The sequence below is a fragment of the Acinonyx jubatus genome, chromosome E3 (assembly GCF_027475565.1).
Source record: "Acinonyx jubatus isolate Ajub_Pintada_27869175 chromosome E3, VMU_Ajub_asm_v1.0, whole genome shotgun sequence".
Classification (NCBI taxonomy): Eukaryota; Metazoa; Chordata; class Mammalia; order Carnivora; family Felidae; genus Acinonyx; species Acinonyx jubatus.
Window position 1 is genome coordinate 11,247,723 of NC_069398.1, and position 27,908 is coordinate 11,275,630.

Consider the following 27,908-nt stretch of genomic DNA (forward strand, 5'->3'; position numbering starts at 1 on the left):
TTAAACATCTTGTGCTAAGCACCATCCATCTGCCTCCCAATGGCTGCCAGGGGTAGGTATTTTTAGCTTCGGGCAAATAGCTTATCAATTGTGCATACAAAACACAGTCAACACAAAGTCAACACAAAAAGCCTTGTTTTCCGTTGCCTGTCTTCTTCAGTGCAGGCAAGGAAAAAGGAAGAATTAAATGAAGTTGGTGCTCACTTATTCATTCAACAAACATTTACTGAGCCCCACCATTACTAGGCCCTTTGCCAGACATGGGTGATGCAGTAATGTGGAAACACACAAGCAGATCAAGTCCACACAGAGCTTACAATGTATGTTGACCAAGTAGAATTCTGTTCTGCTACCTACTAGCTTTGTGGCTTTGGGTAAGTCACATATTTCTCTGGGCCTTCTTGCACTCAAAAGGCATGTGCTGGACGTGTGCTGTGTGCCATTCACAGTGCTGAGGCTGCTGATGAGGGGAGGTAGATCTCTCTGCTAGCAAGAATGGCAAAGAGTTTGCATGACCAAGCAGCAAGAGTGACTCAGGCTGCCCCAGGCATTTTCTCAGGTCTATGGGGAGAGAGCAGCAACAAGGCCCCCCAGTGGGGTCAGGGAACGCTACACAGAGGCATGAAAGAGGAGACCGGGGAGACTGGGCATTCCAACATCCAGGAATGGTATGAGCTAGGGAGGCAGGACTGTGGGCAGCACAGTCAAGAACTAAGAATCTAATAGATATGAGATAAATTAAACAAATAATTCTTCAGCCAGTGACCCATGCTGTCTTTCTAGCCTGAAGGCTTTTCTTCTAAGGGGCTACTTCTTAGGGACAGCTGGTTGCCCTGGAGCTAAGACTGTGTATAAATGGCGACAGTTAGCTGGCGACTTTGTACCTCCAGCTGCTTTCCAGTATTAGGTCTGCATCAAGGGTCTCCAACTTAAAAAAAAAAAGAAAAAAGAAAAGCAGTAACATGATGTCAGGAAAAACTTGAACATTCACTAGGTTCCAGAGCACATTGCTACGATTAATCTGTCTACTTATGGTTCCATTGCTATAAACACTACTGGAACTGACCACAACTTTAAAGTCTGCTAGTTTGATGATTCAAGAGGCATTTCGGGGGCTCCCACTGTTATTCCAGAAAGACAAGGGCACAGAGAACAGATTCCAGAGCCAGACTGCTAGGGTTCAAATCTGCCTTTGCCACTTTTTAGCTGTGTCATCCTGGGCAATTTACTTAATAATGTGCCTCAGTTTACTCATCTATAAAAAGGATGATGATTTGGCACCTATCACAGGCTTCTATGAGCATTAAATAAATAAATATAGGGAAGATGCCTAGAACAAGTACGATGCATACTTGTACCATGCATGCTATATAAATTTCACCATCATTACTATTAGAGGGGTTAGAACTCTAGAAGGGCAGGAAGTGTGTCTGTTTTGCTTATTATTACTAATACATTTCCAACCTCTTACACAGTTTCTGACATGCAGTAGCTGCTTAATAAATACTGTTGAATGAAGGACTAACTACAAATATAGATTAACACAACATCACAGACACACAGAAGTTCTGGTTAACAATTTTGAATAGACTGGGAGCTTACCAAGGGTTTACTGCAGAAAATGAGTCAGGTGATATCAAAGGCAACTGGAAATTAATTTAGTGTTTAGTGTGAGAGAGAGATTATCATTCTTCTCTGAAGAGGATTTGTGCCAGAATCTTCCACGTGAATCCAATTTCGTTCAACATAAATTTAGTGATGCCCACCTACGTGCCAAGCCTGGAATAGGCTCTTGGGAGTACAAGACCAATTCCTTGGGCTCAGGGTGCTCAGAACTTACTGAATCAATCATACCAAGGCAGCATGAGGAGTCATTCCAAACTTGCTCCTGTCAATGGCTCTATGCCAAGGTTTGAAAATTCAAATGGCTACAGGGCCAGGCAGGTAATATCAATATGTGAGGTGGGCATGCAGGGACCTTTAATGAACTGAGTAGTTCATGCCCTCCTTCAAGAGAGCAGCCACTATTTAGTTCTTCCTGGTGGTTTTCCATGAGGGAATGACAGCCAACTGGCCAGGTCTTCCAGTGCTTTAGGAGAGGCTTTCAAACACCACACACACACACACACACACACACACACACACACACACAGTGTGGCCTGTGGGCAACTAGTTTGAGACCTCTGCTCTGTAGCCAAAATCCAGGATTTTTGCATGACCAACAAGACACCTCTCACACCATCAGCTCCCTTCTGTAACTCATGCAAATGCACCTTGCTCTTCACTTTATGAGCTTTTGCCTAAATGCACAGCACTCTTTCTTTCCTTCATAGCACTGAATGGGCTGTTTCTTCTGCCTGGAATGCCTTCCTTGCCTGTAGCTCTTTGGCTGGTAGATTTTTTATTTTTAAAGCCTTCTCTGATCTCAGTATGCTGAGTCAAGCATCTCATTGGCTAGAGTATTTAACACATTTTTGTAATGATCTTCTTCAAAATCTTTATTACCCATTCACTGAGAGCCCCTGGGAGGTGGGGACTGTATCTCTTTTCTCTGAACCTTGAGGGTCTGCAGGGCAGTCAAAGAGTATGTATTCTATCAACATTTGTAGAATAAGAGTGACGGATGGATGGATGGGTGGATGGATTCCCCATGGCATTCTTTGTGGAACATTTATCTGCTTGCTGTCAATTTTGTGGTATTCCATTACACACATGATAACGTGATCATATCCCTTCGCTCTGTTTTTTTCTGTCTAAACCCAGTCTCTCTAGGTAGCTTCTTAGGAACTTATTTCTCTTACCTCCTATGATGGATGATGGATCTGAGTTCCCCATTTCCTTGCCTGAACATGACACTTAACTCAGTTTTCTCATCTCTGCAAGGCAGACAATAACATTTTCCCATAGAAGACTGAGCATTTATACCATGCCTTGCATGTAGTCGGTTCTCAAATATTATTCATTTATCCACCGAGTGTGATAGACAGTTTCTTCCATAGAGCACTAACCCTTTCCCTTGTTGAAAGGTGGAGAGGTTAAGGGCACTGATTCTGAAACCAGGCTTCATGGGCTTGGATCCCAAGTTAGCCAGTTCCTTTTTTTGTGATCTTAAGTTTCTTAAATACTCTGTGCCTTAATGTTCCTTATCTGTAAAAAGGGGATAGTATTACCTGTTTCATAGGGTTCTTGTAGGAACTACATCAAATGCTTAGAAGAATACCTCGTACATAGTGAGTGCTCAACAGATGTTATTTTTGTTGCTCACAGCCCAACCCAAGAGATTCTGGAGTGAGAAGGATTTTGCATTATCACAGACAACTCAGGCCAGCCTCCTTCCCCTTTCTTCTATCACCGATACTGACTCCCTGCTGTGTTCAGGCACTGTGCCACAGCTGTGGATGTCTTAGTAAACCCGAAGAAATGGTTTCTTCCTTCCTGGAGCTTCTAGCCTGGCAGAAGCCAGATAGATACCCAGAAAGAAGCTCCATAACAGCAGAAGACAGCATGTTATTGAGAGCACTTGAGAGTGGGTAACCATCTAAACTAGAGGATCACGGAAGGCTTCTGGGAGGAAGTGGCATGTGTGTGCAGTGACATGGAGGAGTAAGAACCAGTTGAGTGGGGAGCAAAGTATGCCAATAAGAGAGAACAAAATGTGCAAAGGTCAAGAGACAAGAAAAAGAGAATGGCTGTTGGAGAAGCTGAAAGTTCAGCATAGAATGGAGGTCACAGACCAGAGGCTTGTGGGGTAGATACCAGGCTGCAGATGTGTCTTTAGGATTTCTGAATCAGTCTGTCATATCTACAAATTGAAGTATTTCATGGCCAATGGAAGATTTGAGCTTCTTTTGAAAATCAGAAGGAGAGGGCACCCTGGGTGACATTTTCATGGGGGCGGGGGTGTTCTCCAGCTTAACCAGTCCCCACCAGACCTCACTCATTTATGTTATCTGCCTGCCCTTGCTGGGGAGAGAGCTGGGAGAGAGGCTTGGTTGGAGAAGTGGTAGAGAAGTAGTAGCACCCGACTCTAATGATTCAGACAGTTTTGCAGTCGTGGTTGAGTTGAATTTGTCCTGAGGAAATGGAGAGTCATTGAAGGGCTTTTCAGCCTTAAGGGGTTTTACTAGGTAAGATAGTTGTGGGGTGCCTGGGTGGCTCAGTCGGTTAAGCATCCGACTCTTGGTTTTGGCTCAGGTAATAATTTCACAGTTTCGTGAGTTTGAGCACCACCCTGGGCTCTGTGCTGTGAGCTCACAGCATGGAGCCTGCTTAGGGTTCTCTCTCTCCTTCTCTCTCTGCCCTTCCCTCACTTGCACTGTCTCTGTCTTTCTCAAAAATAAATAAATAAACTTAAACAAATTTTTTTAAAAGATGGTTGTTATTTCTGTATCAAACTACAGATATCCAGGTGGGGATGGGGTAGGTGGGTGGGGGAGTAAAGAACAGAAGGTCCTTTATAAACCTCATTGAAACTTCCAGACATGGGTATTGGTATTGTAGCTTCCTCATAGACCTCATAGACCAAATGCTTGAGAAGTAACATCTCCCCATGTGATGTGTCCCCCTTTCCCTGCTTGGGCTAACAGAGGAAAGTTCCACGGGATCTGAATGTTCAAGAACATTGGAAAATTTCCTGATGCACACAGCCTTGCTGCACACTTTCCAAGGCTGCTGTCCTAATGGACATTCTGTTCCACCACGGGACCTGCATTCTCCCAGTGGATGCCGGGTTGACGTGGCAGCACCTATGTCAGAGGATGTGGATGGACAGGGAACAGGCCATGCCCAGAAGACAATGTCTAATTACCTTGGGGCCTCGGGAAGCAATTTTCTCTGGCTGCAGAAATTGTTTTGTGCTTCAAGCCCATGCACACAGCCGAATGACATGTAGGTCAAGGAGGCATAATTATATGGAAATGGTTTTATGTTTGGGAACTTCTAAAAACCCACCTCTGCACACTGGGAGGTGCCAGAGAGAGAGTAGCTTCCCCTCTGCCCAAGCTGAATTCAGCAGGTGAAGGATGCCTTACTTTCTCATGACTTTGGAGGGGTCTGTTTCTTTTCTGGCTTTGGGACACATGCCTGAGTGTCATAGAGAAAAAGAATCGTTGCCTTCTGGTGTGCTGGTGATGAGCCTGGGCACTGGATATAGATCTGACATGTTCTTGCTGTGTGACCTTGGGCAGGTTACCTAACTTCTCTGTGCCTATATTTGCTCATCTGTAAAATGGATCTGATTGTGAGGACTAAGTAAGTTAATGCATAGAAAGTGCCTAGAAGAATATAGGCTGCCTAGTAGACACCACTGGAATTGTGCCCTCTGCTCCTCTCTGCATCCCATCTCACTCATCATCCCTGCTGAGGGGATGTCCCAGCTGAGAGGAACTACTGCACGTGAAGCCCCCCAACAAGCCACATTCTCTCCAGACTTTGACCTTTGCCTATGCAGTTTCCCTTTTCTATAACACTTCCCCCATCCGCTTTGTCTTGGATGACTCTTGTTCTTGACTCTTCATGAGCCAGCTTGTCCAGCCCCCACATTGATACCCCCTGTGCTTTGCTGTACCCCTTGCCTGTAACAAAACAAACCGCCTCCCTTTCTCCTCTGAGCAGAAATATCATTTCTAAGAGAGAACGAGGAGAATGTTACTAGGAAAAGCAAGTGGGTTTTTAGAAATGAGAGAAATGTAAATAATAGCAGTAGCAGTAATGATGATGATGATGATGATGATGGTGATAAATGTGTGCCTTTTTCTGCCACAAGGGAAGTGGTCTTACTAATGAATAATAGCTTCCACTTCGCAATCCCTTATTGTATGTTAGAAACTGTGGTGGGTGGTTTGCACTTAGTTACTGCTACTCCCGTCATTTTAAAGGTGGGTATTGTTAGATCCTTTCTACAGAGGAGGGAATTTAGAATTAGGTTTAGAGATTTGCCCAAGGTTACACAGCTAGTAAGTCACACAGCCAGGATTTGAACTCAAGTCTGTCTAATTGCAAAGTGTTAACTGCTACACTCTTTAAGAAGGCAGAAGGCCTGGGGGCCATTGCTTCCAATGACACCTAAATCACCTGCAGGACAACTTGTGCCCTACTGGTCTTCTGGTCTCCTCTGACATGGGCACCATCATTGGGTACTCTATACTCTAGGATGCTGGGCCTTCCTCGCTGCCCTAGGGAAAAAAGGTCTTTCCCTGCCTGCCCATGGTTTCCCAGAATGAATAGGATACTGCTTGTTTGAACAAGGAAAGGATGGGCTGCTTTCTTGGCAGAAGGGAACCACAAGTGCAGAATCAAGGAAGTGTGAAAGCATGCTTTGTTTGCAGCACTGTAAAAAATGCCAGGCTTGGCTGGCATGTGGACCAGAGGGAAATGAGGGATAAGAATTCAAGAATCCAGGGTGATAACCTCAGTGAAATTGCTCTGCGGACTCCCAAGGTTGTTGTGGGGACTGAAGAAGACAACACATGGGAAGTGGCTTTGCAAACTGGAAAAGCGTTAGACAAATGTTAATTATCACAAATTGTTTCACAGGTAGCCTGATTGGTATCAGGGGCGAGATAGCAGAAAATTAAAATATCTGGTAATTTCTCTTGAATCCACGTTCTCAAAAGCATTCATAAATGAAAAATTCTAATGTCACTGCTCTCATCCCCTTTTTTCAGCTGAATAGATTGTAAAAGATTTCAGAAGCTAATAAAAATTCAGTCAATTTCTTGGTTATTATCAATGATACTGCCAGGTTTTGAGACTTGCAGTAATGTTTTTGTTGCCCATCTAAAAACCACATCAGCTAATTCTTGGTCCAAATACCTTTAGAGGCACCTTGTCTTTTCTCTTTCCTTGGTCATCCTGATCCTGGGAGCCCTGGGAAGGCCTGTCTCATTTTGGGCCATATTCCCAGTCACTAGTACAGTACCTGATACATGATGGTACATGGTGGGTACTTGATAAATGTTTAGTGCAGCATTGAGCCTAGATGTCATCATATTACACCTGAGTTACTGAGGGAACTTAGTTCTGTTCCCAAAGCAATCTGTCTGCATTTGATGCAAAACTCAATCCATTCTCTTCATTCTGATAAAATATTATTGGTAAAACTAATTTAATACTAAATATTAAAGCTGCTAACAAAGAATCCAAATCTACAGTGTAGCCAAAATGGTAAAGTGGGAAACTAAAATAAGGAGGATAACTATGTAACTATTTAAGAAGGCATCATCATCATTATTTATTGATAGTATAATGGTATGCTTAGAGAACTCAAGAGAATTAGCTGGAATGTTATTAGAACCAGCAAGAGAATCCTCAAGAGAACCAAAGCCCAAACGTAATAGCAATTGTTGCTTACATGATGGAATGGGAAGAAGATTCCATTCACAAGCCTCTAAGTGCCAATGCTCTCAGAGGCTATATATTCCTAGCAGAGGTGAAGAGAATGGCTTCCTTTTCAACCTTGGGTTGCACTTTGTCTCCTGCATCCCCAACCAGTCCTGCTTGAGTCCAAAGTCTTTCAGCATCTCTCACCAGACTGTTCTGTTGGCTCTGGTTCTTAACAGTATAAAAAATAAGGCTTAAATCCAGTTGGCCTGTTGGGGGAGTTAGATGCCACCCTTGCCAATATCCCCTTGCCAATATCCCCTCAGGGAAGATTTTCTACCTGATTCCTGATTCCTACCTGATTCTACCTCCAACACAGACAGCCTTTACAATTCTATACCCCAGAGGTTAGGTGCCTCAACTCCCCATATCCATTTCAGTGGAAGAGATCATGGCTTTAATGAAAGCCCCACTTGGATGATCCTGGAACCAAAGAACTGTTCTGACCAAAAGCACAATTAGTGCTTCAGCTGAGCAGATGACATTACTCCTGATGTCTGGGTTAGAAGCCTGGCTTTGTCATGGCACTAACTGCATGACTTTGAGCCACCTCACAACCTACCATGTGTCTCAGTTTCTTATACCCCATCTGTAGAATGGGGTAATAATAGCTATTATTATTATAGAATATTAGGTATTATAGAATATTAGGTATTATAGAATAATACCGACTTCATGGGTTAGAATTAAGTTAGTTAATTCATTGGAAGTGCCCAACAGGTCATAGGCATTCCATTCATGTTAGTTACAATTATGGTAAATAGCTGTTAGTTTAGTTTCTACCATCAGGTCTTCAGTAACTGTGCTCTCCAAGCTTCAGCCATGGATACTGCTACATGGGGGATGCGGTGGTAGATGCATGAGTATGGTGTCAGATCACTGGTTTGGGGCTTCGACATCATCCTGAACTTTTTTTCTGAACAGCAAACCATTACACTATAAGGTATACATTTTAAAAGGTAAAAAATGAACATATGCATTTTAAAAGGTAAAAAATGGCCAAATGCTGATAATTTCATATAGTACAACCGTACAATTTTCAATTTACTTGTTTTGCCCACTGGACAGTACACATCTTAAAAGTATGGGCAAAGTTCATTCATCTCTCTCATTCCCAGTTCTTAACAAAGATTCTCATGTGAAGGAGATGCTCCATACGTGTGTATGATGAAGAAAGAGATTTGTGGTCAGAATTCACATTGCGTATTGGGTACCAGATAGGAGGAAGGTGAGTTCCAGATAGTAGGAGCAAAAAAAGTCTGCCCTGTGACCCTGCTGCATTCCCAGCAACCCAACCCAAGACTGGGGTTGATTTCTTCTTCTTTGTCGCATGGTACATGGGCTTCCCTCTAGCTCATATCTTACCAATTTTCATGCTACTGTGAGTTGCTTCTTAATCTCTTCGGCTAGATTGAGTCCTCCCTGAGAGCAGGAACTCAGATCTGTTTGTCTTTGTGTCACTAATAGCTAACACATAATTTGCGAATGAATGAATGAATAATGGAAAGTCCTGGCAGAATTCATAGGGGAGGCTCCATTTTGGGGATCATTCCTACTTCTGACAGCTTTGTATAGGATCTAGCTTTGCTTTTCAGCCTGGCCTACCAGTAGTAACTTGAGAAAGCTATTTAACTCCTCCGAGCTTCAGTTTCATAATGGATGAGAAAGCCCTTTGTAAATTTTAATTCACTTTGCATATTGGCCAGCACTATATTAACATTAATGGCTGTTATCGTTGATTCTTTTTAAGCATGAGGAATAGAGCCTGGCACATAATAGGTGGTCAATAAACATTCACTACATGAACTGGATTTGAAATTTTGAGCACTTGACTGAAACTAAGCGCATTTATGGCTGATAACAGAAACCTTGGAAGGATTTGGAAGACCACAGAGTTTTCACAGAAATTGTTTCATTACAATATGCTTCTTTAAAAAAAAGGCAGCTCAATTTCCATTTTGTAGGTTAGGTATGAGGTGGAGAGGGAATTCACCTGCCTGTCCTTGCTCAAAAATAATTTCAAGTAATTAAACCATCTGCTTGGGGAGAGGGCAACGGGGACACTGGGAGAGTCTTCAATCAGGAAGGAGGACATAGTCCCTTTAAATGCCTGCAAAGACCAGGCTGGGAGGGTGAACCAAGACAGAGGTCTGTAGACACAGCATTTGTCTTTTCTGATGCTCTGAATACCAATGTTTGCAGCAGGTCCAGTGGTAAGAGTGGAGTACAAGCAGTGATACACAGGCCTACTCTGTCTTAGCTCTGCTCCTCAGGAGCTGAATTGCCTTGGGCAGGTTATTTTACTTCTCAGAGCCTCAGTTCCCCCATCTACCAGATGGGGATGATAGAAGTACCACCTCACAGGCATTACTTTGGGGTTTAATGAGGCAGTGTGGAATAATGTGTTTGATTCAGTGCTTGGCTTGGATTAAGTGCTTGATAAAGGGTGGTGGTGGTGATGATGATAGTGGTGATCAAGATGTTTTCTTCAGTCTCTTCAAGGTTAGTGTGGACATGACATTAATGGGATAAAGAAGGCAGTCACCTATTCATGTGATGCATCTACCCATCTATCCATTCAGTATTGCTAAGCCCCCTATCATGTGCCAAGGCCCCCCAGAGGGTACTGGCATCATGGAGATGACTCAGATCCCATGCCTATTGGCATGGTTAGTTCAAAGCCTAAGTCTGCATTTTTCGATGCCCTTAGGCAAAGATAAGTTTGAGGTCCCACAGGAATTTAAATGCTTCACCCTTACCCCTGTTGTAGAACTTGTCATATCACATTATGATTATTGACTTGCTTTTCTACCCATCTAGACTGTGAATTCTTTAAGGGCAAGGGCCATGCCATGTTTATCTTTGTCTTTCGCTCATCTTTATCCCCTAGAATTCCTGGCACAAAGTATGAAATGAAAAGAAATCTGGCCTCATGTAATGGAGCCAGATCTTTAACATAGCCTAAGGAGTCCAGGTGAGGATTTGATAGGAAATCCTTGTCAATCTTAAGAAAAAAAATCCTCTATTAAAAACCTACCATGTGCCAGGTACATTGTCTTGTGTATTCCCCTCAACAAGGGGTGCATCCTTGTTACTTATCCTCATTTTACAGATATGGAAATAGACATTCAGGGAAGCCGATTGCACACAGCTGGAAAGTCCAGTGGATCTCAAACCCAGGTTTTCACCAACTTCCCTTCTTGCAGGAAAGCATATAGTGTGGTTCGAAAGCATAGATGCGGCTAAAAGTGTGGTGGTATAAATGGATATGGGATATATGTACGTATGTGTTAAGCTTTAGACAGTAAGACAGTAAATTTAAAATCCTATAGGAGCAAGGTAGGGAACAGAAGTGAGAGAAACAGGCCAGGTGTGTGTGTGTGTGTGTGTGTGTGTGTGTGTGTGTGTGTGTGTGTGTGTGTGTATAAAATCTTTGTGCTGGGGCACCATAACTCCGATGAACTGGGTAGCACAAGTGCCACCTAAAGAAGGCTGTGGCTACTTGGTTCTAGGCACTTAGTGACAGGGAAAGCTCAGTTTTTCCAGCCTTTGAAATTTTCCAGGACTCATGAGAAACCTGAATTTTTAAGAGATTGCCTCTGAATGTTAATAGGCATGGTGCTGCCTTTTAAGAAAACCTTTCACAGGCTTCTTTCACATTCCGAGGGGTCTGAGTTTCTGGTTGGTTGTTGGCTGGCTATGACCCCCAGTCCAGGCCTCTTCAGGAGGTTATATGAGGGTGGTTGAGAAAGGTATTAACCAGCATGTATCTGAATAGCATTTTGAGGAAATTATTCAGTACTGATAGTGATTAAGGAAAAAAAATCCTCTTATTTCTTAGAGCCATTCTCTTCTGGCCAGAAGGTCTAACGCTGAGAAGATCCAAGAGGCAAACTACCATTTTCTTTCCTCCTCTTCCATGAACATTCTCTTCCCATTTTCAGGACGTCCTTGGAGTCTCCACCTCAATCCTGGGGGCATTACTCCCTTCTTCCTGTAATACCTTGGGTCATTAGAACTGAATGCAGTCACAATGATAATGTCTCTCTACCATGCCAGCCAGAACTCAGTCCTGTTCATTTGTCAAATGACAGTGCTGAAGGTGACCCTTTTCTTGTTGTCCAGACACTTGCTTTCTCTCTGTTCAGGACTCTTGCAATTGACAGCTGGATCATTAGCAGGACTTGCCCACTGCCACAACCAAGATGATAGCTCTCTGTTGTGCTACGGGCACTTTGCCATGGTGCCTGGAGAGCCAGGCACAGATGTCCTTGATGTCTGAGGACATTGTTAGTTTGCTCACTTCACATGTCTGATGCTGTTTCACTTGGAGACCGAGGTGATGGTGGATGGGGTGGGAGTAGGATTGGAGCGTCTGTGAACATGACCCTTGACCCACACTCTTACTGTGTGCCGGGCACTGTGTTGGCCACTCTACAGGTATTGCGCACTCTCTCCTACTGGAAACCAGAGATCGTTCACACTGCAACAGCTTCCTCTTCTTTCCTAAGAAAAGGAGCTTTCCTCCTAAACCACCTTCCATTTGTTTTTTTCACAGCAGCCAGAGAGACCTTTGAAAAACTCAAATTACGTCATATCACCTGCTTAAAAGGCTCTGGTCTCTTCTTGCAAATCCAGATTCCTCACTGTGGACCAAAAGGCCCCACAATCCAGCCAGGGTCCGCCTCTTCCCCTCATCTCCTGCCACTCTCCCTCTTGTTCATTGTATTCCAGCCACACAAGTCTGCCCTCACTCCACCTCCTTCCCACCTCTGAGCCTTTACCCTGTGGGGTCCCTCTGCCTGGCATGTCCTTCCCCTGTGTTTTCTGTGGCTGGCTCCTTCTCATCATTCCAGTGTCATTCTGGACATCACCTCTTTGGAGAGCCCCTTCCTGACCACCCTATGTAATATAGTTCCCTATCTCCTTACCACCTTGTTTTCTTGATAGCATGTATCAATATCTCAAAGAGTGTTGTGTATGCATTTGTTTATTTGTTTACCACTTGTCTCCCTGGTAGAATGTACACCTGTGCAGACTTTCTTTATTTTTCCTCCAGTGCCTACATAGGTGCCTGGCATATGAAAGGAGTGCCACATATATGCCAAATAAATAAGGTTGTTATCACCCCCATCTCAGATGAGGAAACTGAGGCTCCAAGAAGGGTAAATTACCTGCTCAAGACCTCACAGTTAGCAAAGTTGCAGTGCTGGGATTCACACCCCCAGGTGTGCCCAATTCCTAAGCCAGTGTTGCTTTCCTGATAGGAAAGGTGGTGTTCAGCCTTTCAGCCAGGACAGGTGGTGTTCTGGAAGGGTCCTGGGTGTGGAGGGTAGACATGATGTGGAAGCCAGGCTCTGTGAGGGTTAAGAATGTGGGCCTGTGATTCCTTTAAGGAATGCCCATCTCTACCCTTTTCATAGCACCAGCCCCTCTTGAGTTCTCTCTCCAGTTACTGCTCCATTCTGCTACCTTCCAGGGAGGCCACTGCTTTTCGTTCAAGAGGCAGATGATGGTTCTTGTCAGCAGCTCTATGGAGCTGAACCATGGTGGTGAGGTCCAGAATGCTAACAGCAAAAGGCTATAGCAAGGACCAGACCATTCTGTACCTTTGACTGTGGGAGGAGTGTGTGTGTGTGTGTGTGTGTGTGTGTGTGTATGTATGTGTATGCATGTCTCTGTGTGTGTATCCCTGTGGGTGTATGTCTGTGTGTTTGCATGTCTGCGCATCTGTGTGTCTATGTGGTGTCTGTGTATATGCCTGTGTATGTTTGTGTGCACACATCTGTGTGTGTGTGTGCACATGCGCATGCATGCATCTCTATATGTGTGTGTGTGTGTGTGCGCGCACGTCTCTCTGTGTGGGTCTGTGGATAGTCCCTCCTGTGAAGTCATGTGGTAGATAGGTTTCCCTGCACTTAGCTGTAAATGATAAGAAATGTCTGTGGTGGAAAAGCAATTGCCCCAGGTCTTCAACTGCCAAATATTCTGGTAAACAAAGGGGGAAAGAAAAGAAATCATTGGTTAATACCAGAAGTCAAAAGGAGTCAACACTGTAGAATGTGTTCTCCCAATTCAGGGTCACTTTGTGTGGTTTCTGTAAAGCTCTGATTTCCTGTTTCCTCTGCTTACATCTCATGCCTTGTTTTCCTCCTGTCCTCAGACCACCTTTTGGCACTCCAGACTTGTCCTCTTTTTGTTCCTATATGGTGCACCTGTCCTCTCTTGCCTAAGAGTCATCGTGAAGCCTGTCCCCCTTGCCTCTTCTTCCATTCTTTCCTTCCTCAGTCTTCAGGTTCTAGATCTTCCCCACTGGGCAAGTCCCCCCACAAAAAGCTCTCTTATCACCCTGTGCCTCTCCTTCATGTTCTTCTCACATGGGACTATTTACATTTATTCAGACTTCTGGTCATGCTGGTCTTCCCCACACAAACATGCAGATATCGAATGGGTCTTTTTAGACTTGCCATGAACCTACCACAGACTTGCCATGAGCCTACTTGGCAGTGCCAGGCACATGGATAGATGGATGGAAGGAGAGAGGGAGGGATAAGTGAATCAATAAATGCAGATTCAGGGGCTCCTGGGTGGCTCAGTCGGTTAAGCGTCTGACTTCGGCTTAGGTCATGATCTCATGGTTCGTGAGTTCAAGCCCCGCGTTGGGCTCTGTGCTGACAGCTCGGAGCCTGGAGCCTGCTTCACATTCTGTGTTTTCCCCTCTCTCTGCCCCTCCATGCTCATGCTCTGTCTCTTTCTGTCTCTCAATAATACATAAATGTTAAAAAAAAATTTTTAAAAATGCAGATTCATTTGCCTAATTGTGCTTTCTGGTTTCTTGTCTCATCCTTCTTTGCCATGGGGCAAAATGAAAACATGTATTTGGGTTGAAAGTCACAGCTCTCACTGTAGTTCAGCTGGTCATGACTTTTACTCAAGAGGAGCCCAAGTCATTCAGCTTCACTTGATAGAAAAGCAAAGATCCTGGATTATCCATAGTTAGAAGTCCTCTCCGTTTGAATACCAATGGGATTCAAGGTAGCCACATCCTCCCCATGCCCCAACCCCCTTTCCTTACATTTCTCTTGGTGGGGGACAGATGGTAGGGCTGTTGCAATGGCCAAAGCACACTGGATTCAGAATCTAGAAGATTTGGGGTCAAGATCACACCTGATTAGCTGTGTAACCTTGGGGAAATTTCTTGTCCTCTCCAGGGCTTCAGTTTTTGTATTAAGAGCATTGTACTATATCAGGGCTCCGCAGATTTTAGTGATTGGCCACCAATATTATGATTTTTGCCATATTCTTGTGTCCCCTGTGCTATTATTAACATTTTGTTTTAAAGTGAGTTGTCTTTTTCCCCCTGAATTAAACTTTATACAATACTGCTGTCCAATATAAATGTAATGTGAACCACATATGCAATCTTGATTTTTCTAGCAGCCACATTAACAAAATAAGAAACGGGTGAAATTAATTTTAAAAATATATTTTATTTAACTATGTTCATCCAAAAATGTAATCAATATAAATTATTAATGAGATATTTAATTTTTTTTCATACTAAATGTCCAAAGTCTGGCATGTATTTTACATTCTGAGCACATTTCTCTAAGGATGCTAAATTTTTCAGTGGAAATCCTGATTTCTGTTTAGATGTCATAAAATATACAGTTGAAAATTTCAGAGTAGATTCACATACCCAAGTTGTTCCAATATACAGTTATTGTCCAATAACTGAATCAAGTATCAGGTCTTAATTGTAAATGAATTGAAATTAAATTGAATGAAAAAATCAGTTCCTCAGTTGTGCTACTCAAATGTCAAGTGCTCAATAGCCATGTGAGGCTGGTGGTTACTATATTGGACAGCATATATAGCAACCCTGAATCCCAAACCCACCTCCCTGTTGTAAACAGAAGATAGCCTTAAACATAAATATAATGACAGCGCAAGGGTGACATTAAATTTTAGCTAGATACTGCTGCTTCCCAAGGCCGAGCTCTAGGCCTGCTCTGTGTCTGTTAATAAGGGAGGTTTAGCACGCGTGAAAAGGTGTTAAAGACATACTAGCACCAAGATGGGACTTTCCCTTTGATAGAATCAGAAAGGTTGAGAAAACTGAAAAGGGATTAAATAATGATGCAGTCTTGTGCCACCTAAAATAATCCTACATAAAACAACAATAACAACAAAATGCCCCCAAATCTAGATGATTACTCTGAGTTCTAAAATTCCACAGCCTGTTTCTCCTTTACTCCTATCACTTTGCTTCCTCAAGAAATCACTAGCGGTGTGATTTTATAAAAAGGGAACTAAATTAAAGTTGGAAAAGTTAAGTTCTGGTTTAGATTCTGCCATTCCTAGCTCTGTGACATTGGCTAAGGTGTCAGTTTCCTCATGTTATAAAATGATGGTGCTGACATTGATTAAAAAACAGCAGCCATGGAGTGGCAGACATTGGGACCCCTGCTAGCCATGAATTGCTTCATTTTGTCTGTACATACACCCTGTGAAAAAGGCACTGTTATACCCATTCTGCAGAGACGATCACTGACGCTCAGAGAGGTTTAAGCAACTTGCCAGAACCCTGCCACTAGGAAGTCACAAGGCTGGAACTTGAATCCAGGTCAGTGGGAGACCATGAGCCCACATCCTAATCCACCATGCTGTCAGGTTCTAAGGGCTCTTCCCATTTACAAAAAAAAAATGGGGGATTTGTGTTCCAGGACATTGTCAACATGCAATTTGTGGTACTACTTGGAGCCCTTTCTTCTAGTCATGCCAAACCCCTGGTTTCCTGAGTTGGCATGCTTGTTTTTTTTTTTAGTCATGTGTTTCTTTGGGTCTCCCTCTCTTTTATTCCTTATTCCTCCCCCTAGCTTCTTGTTTTTATTCTCCACACACTGTGCACTGTGTTGGCATTTCTTGGTACCTCTTAAAGCTTTACCCACTCTGGAGTTTGTGAATTGGCAGCCTGGTGGGCTGTATCAAGCCTGAAGATATGTTTGGTTTGGCTCATGCAGTGCTGGCTCGCACAGTGTTTTTTAAAATTTTTGAATTAGTTGCCAACATTGAAACATTAGGATATTTCATATAAAAATCTAGATTTGTAGATTTTTGGAAGAATTTGGCAACACTGCAGAGAGCTGAGTGGTGATGGTACTTTGTAACCTCCTCCAGTCCTTACTCCTCCCCACTCCTCCCTATTGTTTGTTACCCCTGTCCCTAGTGATCTAGTCCAAGTGTTGCTTGTCAGCTGTCATTGTGTGTGTGTTGCCATTTTCTTATCATAAAGCTGGATAGCAGTAATGAGTATCACTCTGTTGATTTCTAGCTATGTGACCATGGGCATCTCATCATTCTCATCTGAAAAATGGGCATGATAAGTATGCACACCTCAAAGGGTCATTGTGGGAATTAAATGAGCTAGTGCCTGTAAAATGCTTTGAAGAATCCCTAGTACATAGTAAGTGCAACAAACGTGCTAGCAGTTGTTAAGAGGAGAGTTCAGTGGTTTTGGTACATACGTCTCTATCACTGAGGGAAGATTAGAGAGACCAAAAGGGCCACATGTTTTCAGAAAAACAGCAGGGAAGGATGATTCTTTGGGTAAGTGAAATATTTCTTAAAACTGGGCCACTTTGTTTATTTATGCTATCTGACTGCCTCTAGCAAGTATTTGAATTCAAGACACCTGCCCTTCCCTGCCCCCAGCGTTTCATGGCACCCTGTGCAGGGCTAGCATCCCCTATCAGCATTGCCCACACAGTTCAGATCACATGGAGGTTCAGTGGCAGGATCTGTGTTCACCTCCCTGCATCACTTCTGTTTATGATCCTGGCTGCAGAATGCAGGGCACTCTTCTGGGTGCTTGTCAGTCCCTTTATCAACTTTAGCTGAAGAAGGTTTCATGTTCTGGACTGATGGTATTTCTGGAGGTTTCACTGAACCACAGGCAACTCTTTGAGAGGTACAAATTCCTTAGGCTTATGATGGAATTGATTGTTTAATCCATTGGATAATTCTTTCTTAGTTTTCCAGGGCAAGGAGTTTCATTCCTGGTGGGTGCACTCTGAGTGGAATTGTATGGGAAAGACCTTGGTCAACAAGGCTTGTTGACATGTTAAACAATAAAAACAACACCAGGTACTCTTTATTGAGCTCCTACAATGTTTGAGGGATTGTGAGAAGCCTTTGCATATTTTATTTTGGATCGCCACAGTAACAATGCAGGGCACAGAAGGTTAATAACACTTACTGAACTCTTACTCCATACAAGAGCAAACATGTGCCAAGAATGGTGCTAAGTATTTTTACATTTTCATTTAATCCTCACAACAACCCTATGAGATAGGTATTAGTATGGCCCCACCTCATTGATGAGGCTGCGACTCATAGAGGGTGAGAAATTGGCTCAAGGTCACAGACTGGTAAGTAGGGAAGCTAGGATTCAAACCCATTCAGTCTAACATCAGAGACCTCTTTCTTAAATGCTGAACTTGGCTGATTATTTTATTACAAATGAAAACTGGGACTCAGAGGTACAGTATCATATCTGAGATCACACAACAAACACGGGTAAGATACAGGATCCAAATCCATGTCCAGTCAGTTCCAGTGCAATGCATTTTATACACAACCTCAAAAGCAGAAATTACACATGGGATCACTACAGAAATTGTGCAGGGGCAAGGACAACAAAGCTCCTGTTCTGGACCCCAGCCCAAGGCCAACCCGGCCAGCCTCCAGCATAGCTACTTCACTGGTCAACGCTTGTGTCTCATTTATGGGCCATGTCTCCAACTGAGCTATACAAGCAGAGCCCAGCTCTCTCAGGCCTCTGACAGACCCACACTGTGAGTTATTGCTAGAGAATAGCCTGGAATCCAGGACTCCTCATGCAGTGCTCTTTCTCCCACTGTTATAACAGGGATCCTAGGGCCAAATGTGCATAAAGAGGGGCCATACATGTTACAGAGAACAGTGAGGTGTCGCATATAGGGACTTTCACATAAGAGTGCCTATGTGATTTTGAAAGGGGCACCCATTAAATTATGGTACAAATATACAATGGAATACTATGCAGCTTCATAAAAGAATGAAAAAGCTTCAATATACCATGGTGGATGATTAATATATTAAGTGAAAAAGAGCAAGATGGAGGACAGTGTGTATAATGTGCTCAATTTGAGAACAGTAAAAAAAAAATGAAGAGTTGAGATCCTCTATTCATACTTGCTTGTATATAAACTAAAACACTCTGAAAGAACAAATGAGAAACCAAGATACTGATGCCCTCGTTATCTGTGTAGTAGTGATGATGGGGTGGATTTAGGAATTGGTGAGCGGGGGAAATGGATGGGAGGGAGATTTCGCAATGTGTGCCTTTTTATATTACTAGGTTTTTGAATAATATGAATGTCATTGCCTATTTAAGGCTCTCTCTCTCTCTCTCTCTCTCTCCAGAAAGCAGCTACATAGGAAAGCAGTCCATTCCTCATCTGCAGCCAACCTTCTGGGAATATGTGCCTAATGTTAGTTCCTCTGGCTTTTCAAGGAAACTTGGAAATCTATTTTTTTAATTCCAATTTTTAGTTTCAAATTGTTCATTGCTAATACATAGAAATACAGTAGGTTTTTGCATATTAACAGTGTGAACATGGTGCAACATGTGCAAACATGGTGAACTCACTTATTCTGAGGAGCTTTTTTTGTGTGGAGTCTTTGTGATTTTCTATGAAGGTAATTGTATCATTTGTGAATAGAAACAGTTTAATTTCTTCCTTCTAGTATACCTTTTTTAAAACAATTTTTTAAGTTTATTTATTTTGAGAGAGAGTGCAAGTGGGTGAGGGGCAGAGAGAGAGAATCCCATGCAGGCTCTGCACCATCAGTGCAGAGCCTAACTTGGGGCTCAAACTCACAAACTGTGAGATCATGACCTGAGCTGAAATCAAGAACCAGACCCTCAGTTGACTGAGCCACCCAGGTGCCCCTTTCCAGTATACCTTTTATTTCGTTTTCTTTCCTGGCTAGAACTTCCAGTATGATGTTGAATTGGAGTAGCAAGAACAGATCTCCTTGCCTTGTTCTGGATCTTAGAGGAGAAACATTCCATCTTTTATCATCACATGTGATGTTAGCTATAGGTTACCTATTGATAACCTTTATCAGGTTAAAGAAGTTCTCTAGTGTGATGAATTTTTATCATGAATGGATGTTGAATTTTGTCAAATACTTTTTTATATCTACTGAGAAGATCATATGGATTTCTTTTTTTAGGTTTTTTATTATGGTGGATCACACAGAATGATTTTCAGATGTTGAGCCAGCCTTACATTCCTGGGATAAACCCAACTTTATCTTGATTTGTTATCATTCTTATATATTCCTGAGTTAGATTTGGTAATATTTTATTGAGGATCTTTTGTGCCCATGTTCATGGGGAATATTGATTGGTAGTTTTCTTGTAATATCTTTGTCTGCTTTGGTATTAGTGTAAAGCTGGTGTCATAAGACAAGTTGAGAATTTTTCCTTAATTTTCCTAATTTTTTTTTAATTTTTTTTTTACCGTTTTTATTTATTTTTGAGACAGAGAGAGAGACAGAGCATGAACGGGGGAGGGGCAGAGAGAGAGGGAGACACAGAATTGGAAGCAGGCTCCAGGCTCTGAGCCATCAGCCCAGACCCCGACGTGGGTCTCGAACTCACGACCGTGAGATCATGACCTGAGCTGAAGTCAGACGCTTAACTGACTGAGCCACCCAGGCGTCCCTAATTTTCCTAATTTTTAAATGATGAAAAATATGGCTTATGGAGTGCTTACTGTGTGGCAGACATTGTGTTAAATATATAACCCACTGAATTTTCACAGCAACTCTATGAGGTATGTGCCATTATTATCATCATCCGATTTTACAGATGGGGAAACTGAGGCAGAGAGTAAAGTCACTTGCCTAAAGTTACACAGCATATAAATAGCAAAGCCAGGACTCAAACCCCAGAGGTCTAACTCCAGACCTTGTACTGTTAACCTGTTTACTATATTTTCTCAAAAGATGTTTATAGGTTCTCAAAAGAGAATGCATCTGAGGGCTCAGTCCAGCTTGCTAGTCACCATTTTCTCACCTCTTGTTAGCAGCAACTGTAACCACCATGTGTCAAAGCACTATCTGACAGGTGACAGACTCATCATCTCCTTCATTGTGCACCGATCCTCACAGGCAGGTATTACCATCCTCACATGGCAGTTCCAGAAATGCTCCTATCTGCTGGGCTGTGTGTGGTGTCAGGCTATCGTCTTCCTTACCTTGTCTCCCGTAACATCCCTGGTGCCTTTTAGAAGGTAAAATTTAAAAAAATATCTTTCATATCTCAGTTTAATTTCGTGCTGCTCCTTCCTTATCAGCCAGGCTCACCCGTCCTCCCTGCCACTCTCTTCCCTCAGGCATCAGGCTCATCTCTTCTTCCTGTACTGCCTTCTGCTTTGAACTGTCTTGTCCCATTTGGCCCCATCAGGGCCCCCAGCTGCACCTTGTTAGCTTTACTGGCTTATTGTATGCATTTGAAAAAGCTAGAAACATCTTGCTTACTTAAAAGGAAGAGAAAAGAGACATAGTTTTAGGAACAGCTGGGACACACCAATGTTCTCCACTGAGTACACAGCATAAAGGACTGGGGTTAGTTAGAAGAACTTCCTGGCAATAATGAAGGCACCGTGGTACAATGGAAAGAGCAGGTGTTTGCATACTGGTTTGATTGTGTGACTGTGGACAGGATGCTCCATTTCTCAGAATCTCAGTTTGCTCATATGTAAAATGGGTTCAGGGACATGTACAGGTCACAGGGATGTGGTGAAGATTAAGTGCAATAATCTAAGCATTTAGCATAGAAAAATATCCCGTGCAGAGAAGGCACTAACAAGTGTTTTCCTCAGTCCAGGCACTGTACTTAGCCATTTTTATATGGATGATCTTATTTAATATACATTATCTGTGTGGGTAGTAGGTAGTGCTGTTACCCCCATTTTACAAGTGGAGTAATTTGTGGTACAGAAATGTTAAGAATTCTTAAGTGGCAGAGCTGTGCCCATACTTCATATTAGGACCCCCGGGTCCCACTCCAAAGCAGTTAAGTTAGACTGAGGTGATTCCTAGAGGCAGGGGATTGGACCACATGGCTTTTCCCAAGCTCTTCCTTTTAGTCTAGATACTGAAGGAGGTAAGAAACATCTGTCCTTTCTCCTAGTCACTAGCTCCCTTGTTGCCAAACAGCCACTCCTCATCCACCCCTCAGTTTCCAATCACTGTGAGAATTTGGAAATGGGGGTGAGTTCACTGCCAGGAAAAGTGATTCAATTAAAATCTCAGTTTTCAACAATATGACCAAGCTCTGTGGTCTGTTACTTCACACTCAGCATAGCTGTGCATCCTGGTCAGTAGCAGGGTAATGAGGGTTTGCTAATTGCCGGTAGCTGGGGGTGGGGAGGGGAATACTGTAGTGAGCTCAGGCGCTGAGCTAAGTGCTTTTCTTGTGTGCTCCCAGTCCCTTCTCTGACTCCCATGCCACGCAGTCCCCCCCTCCTTACAACCAGATCAGCTTCATGATGACCACAACTGCAGTGTCACAGCAGCAATCAGTCAGTGTGTGGTGTGTCAGGCACTGAGCTGAGCGCTTAACCTGCACCATCATCTCCATCAACGTCTTTCCTTCTTGCCATCATTCCGGGAGGTGGCTGCTGTCCTAATGCCTGTTTTACAGATGTGGAAACTGAGGCACAGAAACACAGAAGGTCCACATGTTAACAACCAGCTCTGCTTCATTCTACAGTCTGCATTCTTAGTCACTAGGACATACTTGCCTGCCCTTCTGGTTCTAAGAGAATGACTTAAGGATTTCACCTTCTGAACCACCTTGCAAGCAATTAACAAAACACTTATCAACCTATCATCTTCCTGCAAGCCTGCCCTCTTCAATCATCCTTTTCCAGAATGCTTGGTCCTTCTGCATCCACCACAAGCTCCACTTGTGAGCTCCTTGAATCCTGTAGGCACCTCTTTAGCACTTGACACACAGTAGGTGGTCACAGCTTTTAGTGGAGCATAAGAACCTATCAGTGCCTTCCAAGTTCTCATCCTAATCCCTCTCTCTTTGTCTCCTAACCCTGGGCTCAGCCATGATGAGCCTGTGCCTAGGACTGCTTGGCACACAATAGGTGCCAATGCTATGGGTCAGGAAGGCCATGTCTGGCATAGGAGTTAATGCTGTAAAGATGTGAGGTATCTTGTTTTCCACCTTGAGGTGTTTGAAGGTCTGAGCTTTCCCCTGTTCTACTCATCTTCATGTCCCTGCTCTGGGCCCTTGGAGCCTCCCCGTCTTTATGTCTCTGTCCCTTAAAGGGTTTTCAGAAGGAAAGCCTGAGACAGTAGCTTCTTTAGTCAGCAGAGGAGATGGAGGGTTGAAGGCAGAGGGGTCAGACATTCTGATGTGAGAGCCGAAGGGAAAAGGGGCGGCTATCACTTCTCTGGTTCAGCAAGTGTCACCAATAACCAACCTCCTCAAAAACTCACTCCCTAAAAGAGAGCTCTGGGAGAGGCTCAGGGGGGCTGATGGGGAGGTGGGGACTGGACAAATCAATTCCTGCTCAAGGTAATTATAGGACACGTGCCGCTGCCCCAGCAGGGTGAATCAGAGGCTGAGTGTCTCTCCCAGGGCAGCCAGAATGATTAGTTAGTAATAAAAACCTCATCACTCTCTGGGAGAGAGGCTTGGTGATTGTAAACTTATGCTTTCTCATTCCTTCCAAAATTTGGGAGGGGGAATTTATATAAACAACCTTATCAGGGGCCCTGACCACCAAGTTGAATGTTTTGAAAAGGAAATGTCAACAAGGCTTTCAGAAATCCAGCTCCCAAGTTCCCAGGATGCGGAATGGCAGGGTAGATGATGTTGTGATTCTAGGCTGCATGCTGGATTTTTTTCTTTCTGTTTCCTTTTGTCCCTCTCTTGTCTGCTTGCAAGTGATCTTTAGGAATCTTTCTGCCACACAGACCGTCTCAGAGACTATCTGGAAGAAGGGGTTATCTCAAGCTGGAGCCCCAGGAACCCCCTCCCCCTCTCTCACAAACAGCACGCACCCCCAGCCCCCAGCAGCCCAGCTCTCTTCAGGAATTCAGCAGAAGTCTCAGTCACACTTTGGAGAGGACGTTAAGATGTGGGACCAGCCAGACATCCGCAGCGGTCATCAGCTGCCCAGAATGGATGGACAGGGAAGCAAAGCCAGGGGGCAAGGCATGTCCTCAAGGAGACTGTGACCCCCTGAAGTGGTGGCTTCTGAAGCCTGTGGGTGTCTCTGGGCCCTTACCCTGGCCAAGGCATGGTCCCAGACCCACCCAGACTCTTCCTAGCCTCCCTGGAGACCCCTTCCTCGCTTAGGGGTCACAGGGGCTCATCCTTTGCTCCATCCCAGCGCCCCAGAGAAAGAGTGCTGGGCATCAGAACCTCTGGCTTCGCCTCCAATCAGGGGTGACACGCGCGGTGGGGGAGGGGGCAGAGGTTTTCTCAGGCTGGAGTGGATGTGGTGGGGGGGCACAAGAGAAGTGAAACCCCAGAAAGCTGTGGGGAAGTGCGGTCAAGTCACAGCCCCCACTGGACACCTTCAGGGACGCGGATCACTTCAGATGCTCATGCAAATACTCGAATCCACGCGCACACTCACACCAACACATACACCATGCCCATCACCTGCCACGCACGCTCGAGACGCGCACGCGCGCGCGCACACACACACACACACACACACACACACACACACACACGAGTCCCTGACAGGCACAGCAACTTCCTTTCTTCCCAGTCTGGAAATGTCCGCTGTTGCCCTTAGGCTTAAACTTTTTCAGAAGGGGCGCCAGGGATCACGCGCCGAGGATGTCTAGGCCTGGGGGTTCTAGACAGGGTCGCTCCGCATTCGGGGGTCCCGGCTTCCTCCCTCTCCCCCACGCTCCTCACCTGGTAAACCGAGGCACAGCAAGAGGCTGTAATAAACCACGGGCACGAAGCCCAAGCCGCAGGTCGAGCCGGGGGACCAGGACAACGAGCTGTTGGCTACGAGGTGGGCGTGCGTGTGCTCCATGAGCTCGCCCCTCGCTCCTCTCCTCTCCGTGCCTGGCCTGCCAGCCCCGCTCTGGACGCTGGTTCGGTGGTGGCGGCAGTGGCGGAGGCAGCAGCCGGAGCAGCAGCGCCTTTCTTTCTGCAGGACTTGCTTCTACCTTTGGCCGTGGTCCCCTTTGCTCCCTCTACACCTGCCCTCCTGGAGTCCTGGCACGGCCGTCGCGTAGGGCACAGGGCGCTGGGCACAGGGACTTGGGAGGGGCTCCCAGAGCCGGTTCGTGCGCCTCCCACCTCGGACCCGCTCCGCTCCCGCCTCGGAGACGGGGAGCTGGGGCGCTGCTTCCCGCAGCCAATCAGCAGCTGCCTGGACGCGGATGGTGGGGCGAGGGGGATGCATGGGAGGAGGGGGTCCCAGCTGCCTCTCACAGCTCCAGTTTGAGGAGAAGAGTGAGACCTGGAAGCCCCAGAGGAAGACCGGGGTGGGAACAAGCTATCCCTCTGCGGGAGGGGCGTGGTGTGGGTGGGACCTGCTTCCCCGCAGCGGCTCTGGCTCCGTACTCCTTCAGCGTGTCCTCAGTTTGCCTTGCTCGATTCTCCTCCCAGTCACTTTTCTTCCCCGTTGCCAGTGCTCTGAGTCCATCTCCATGTAGAGGATCCTTCAGCCAGGGCATCGGAGGGTGGGGTTGGGGCGTGGGGAGGAGGCTGTCGGAGCGAGGATGCTCAAGGTTTGTCGGTTCTCTTGGGCCAAAGGAACAGCGCTTGAAAGGAAGTGTGCGTGCGTCTCAATGCGTGTGTTGATTCTGGGGAAGGCCAGAGGTGGACTGTCCCTGAGCTGGAGTGCCTTTGAAGAGGATGCAGGCTGGCTGAGAGAAGTGTGCCGCAAAGACCTTCTGTCGGGAGTAAAGATGTTGCAACCACTCACACAGACTCACCCACGCTCACACAAAGACACACAATACCCGGTTATGCGGGCGCACACACACACACACACACACTCACAGGCACGCGGAGGCCCTCTCATCCCTCATCAAGACACGTGAAAACACAGGAGCACCCTAATCAACATGCACAAAGACCACACTCACGTGACAACTCAAACACATACAAATTCACGTGGGTGTCATTTGAGGGTGGTCTTGAAAGTTGAGTGAAGCATAGGAGAGGTAAACAGGTGGGACCTAGGCAATCTTGGAAATTTTTGGTGCATAGACACCCCCCTTTTTCTTGAGTGTAGGAGGGTGGAGAGTTCCTAGTGTAGCTCTTCTAGAGGCCACAACAGATTTGGGCAGGGGGAGAAATCAGGGCTCAAGACAGCATGTGTGAGAATTAGGTTCTGCAGAAATAGGAGGAGAAGCATTTCCAGGGGGATCAATGCAAGAGCATGTGATGAGCTCAGAGAAGCCTTAGACCTCTCTCTTGGCTTCCCAGCCCCTCCCCTCTCACATCTATCTATTCCTGGGGAGAAGGAACTGACAGGGATCTCCCCAGCCTCTTTCAGTCTCCCAAGATGGAGGAGACCCCTGCTCCTCATGCCCAGCAAGGGGCATGTGTCCAATCTCCATCATTGTTAGGGGCTTTCCAAGGCAGGCGTTGGGGGTGGGGCTGGTGGTAAACCACAATGCATTCAGGGCCAGGCATTCTGCATAAGGGAGGCATTCTGGCTGGGTTTGTGGTGAATAGGGGGGCTTATGCCCCCTGAAGGGACAGATTATTACAAAGAGTCATGTGGGCCCAGTGAGCACAGGTCTGATATCTCAAGCCAAGTTGGATATTGAAATTTTGTTGTGAACTCTTTCATTTAAATGTGACTACCCCAAACAAAGACAAAATGAAAACCCCACTGTGTTGATAAAGAAAGTAGTACCATTGCAGAAATTCAATACCTAATGGTTCAAAACCCTATAGATTAGATTTGTCTATAGGCAACAAAACTGAGATGAGAAGCTGGGGCTGGGAGGGGGAGTGTGTATGGTTTGGCTAAGTGCTCCAGTCTATTCAGGTATCTCTCAACATTATGAGTCAGGGATAATGCCTCAGGGCTTTGCACTGTCTGTTCCTTCTGCCTGCAATGCTCTTTCTCCAGAAAGCTGTATTAACCAGCTTCTTCACTTTCTTCAAGTCTTTCCCAATCAGTCCTATTTAAAATTGAAATCTCCACTCCTACCCTCCCAAATGCTCACTTCCTCTGCCCCTCCCCTGCTCAATTTTTCTCCGTCGTGCTTAGTACCATGGTCATACCATATACAGTTTATTGAATTAGTTTGTTTCTTATCTGTTTCCCCTCTTAGAGAATCAGGGACTTTTGTCTGTTTTGTTCACAGTTGCATCACCAGCTTCTACATGGTGCCTGCATGTTGCAGATTCTCATTAAACATTGAGAGAATGAAAGGCCCCAGCACCTGCTGGCTTAGGGCAGGCAGGGCATGGGGAGATGAGTTTATCTTTGCTTGTCTTTGCAGGCCAGAGTGTCAGAACATGGGATACTGTTAGGGTTGTGGGGCTCAGTCTCAGATTTAGCATGTAATTATCAAGTCTGATTAACCACTATAAAAATAATTTGTGTGATTTGGTTCTGGGGATCTTGTTAGAAACTATAAAACTAGAAACTTGGCTAGGCAAAGGAGCAGGGCTGCATGGAGAATCTTGATGGACCTTATTTTTACTGAGCCTCTATTTCCCCATCTGTAAAATGGGATGAAGGAAACCATGTGCATCTTATTCCAGGGATGCTGAGCAGGCAGAGAGGGAGTAGAGAGGTAGAAACCGTGCAGACTCTGATCTGGAGAATGGAGAATGGGATGGGGTTCACTGCTGGTTCCATTGAGAACTCTGGCAGACTGTCAAGGTCAAAGTTTCCCAGGAAATGGGTAGGTTAGATGAGAAGAAATTTAAGGTCCTGGGTCAGGCTTTTAGTACCAGGGAAGGGACAGGATGAGTCAACAACGAAGTTTGTTGAATTTTGCTCAGGGGCTGAGCCACTTGACTGGCTCTGTAAGATAATGGTGTTCTTGAGCATCAACTGTGGTTGGCTAAATTCACTCACTTATTCATTCTCTCAACAGACATTTACTGAGCATTTAATGTGTATTGATCAGGACTGGCTGCATCATTGCAGGGCCTGATACGAAAATAAAAATACAGGGCCCCTTGTTCAAAAATTAAGAATTTGGGGGGCAGCAACAGCAGAGCATTAAACCAAGTGGAGAGCCCTTTTAAGTATGGGGCTCTGTGTGGCTGCACAGGACACATTACCCATGAAGCCAGTCCTGCGTAAGGTACAGAGGTAGGAAATAAAAGATATGGGGGTTTATGATGAGACAGCTGTGTCTTAACTCATTACATGCACACAATAACACTATTAGCTCAATTTTACAGGTGAGGAAACCAAGGTATAGAGAAGTTTGGTAAGTTGCTCAAG

The 27,908-nt window shown here is 44.9% G+C and overlaps 1 protein-coding gene and 1 long non-coding RNA gene across 2 annotated transcripts in view; one reads left to right on the top strand and one right to left on the bottom strand.

The window, feature by feature from the left end:
• Window positions 1-24,716, bottom strand: part of GPR139 (G protein-coupled receptor 139) — a 41,857-nt gene extending 17,141 nt beyond the window's left edge. Inside the window, exon 1 of the mRNA XM_015067114.3 lies at window positions 24,389-24,716. Within this exon, the coding sequence (XP_014922600.1) occupies window positions 24,389-24,512 (124 nt within the window). The 5' untranslated portion in view covers window positions 24,513-24,716. The remainder of the gene's footprint in view (window positions 1-24,388) is intronic.
• Window positions 1-27,908, top strand: part of LOC128313684 (uncharacterized) — a 267,647-nt gene that overhangs the window by 102,651 nt on the left and 137,088 nt on the right. The gene's annotated exons all lie outside the window — the stretch shown is intronic.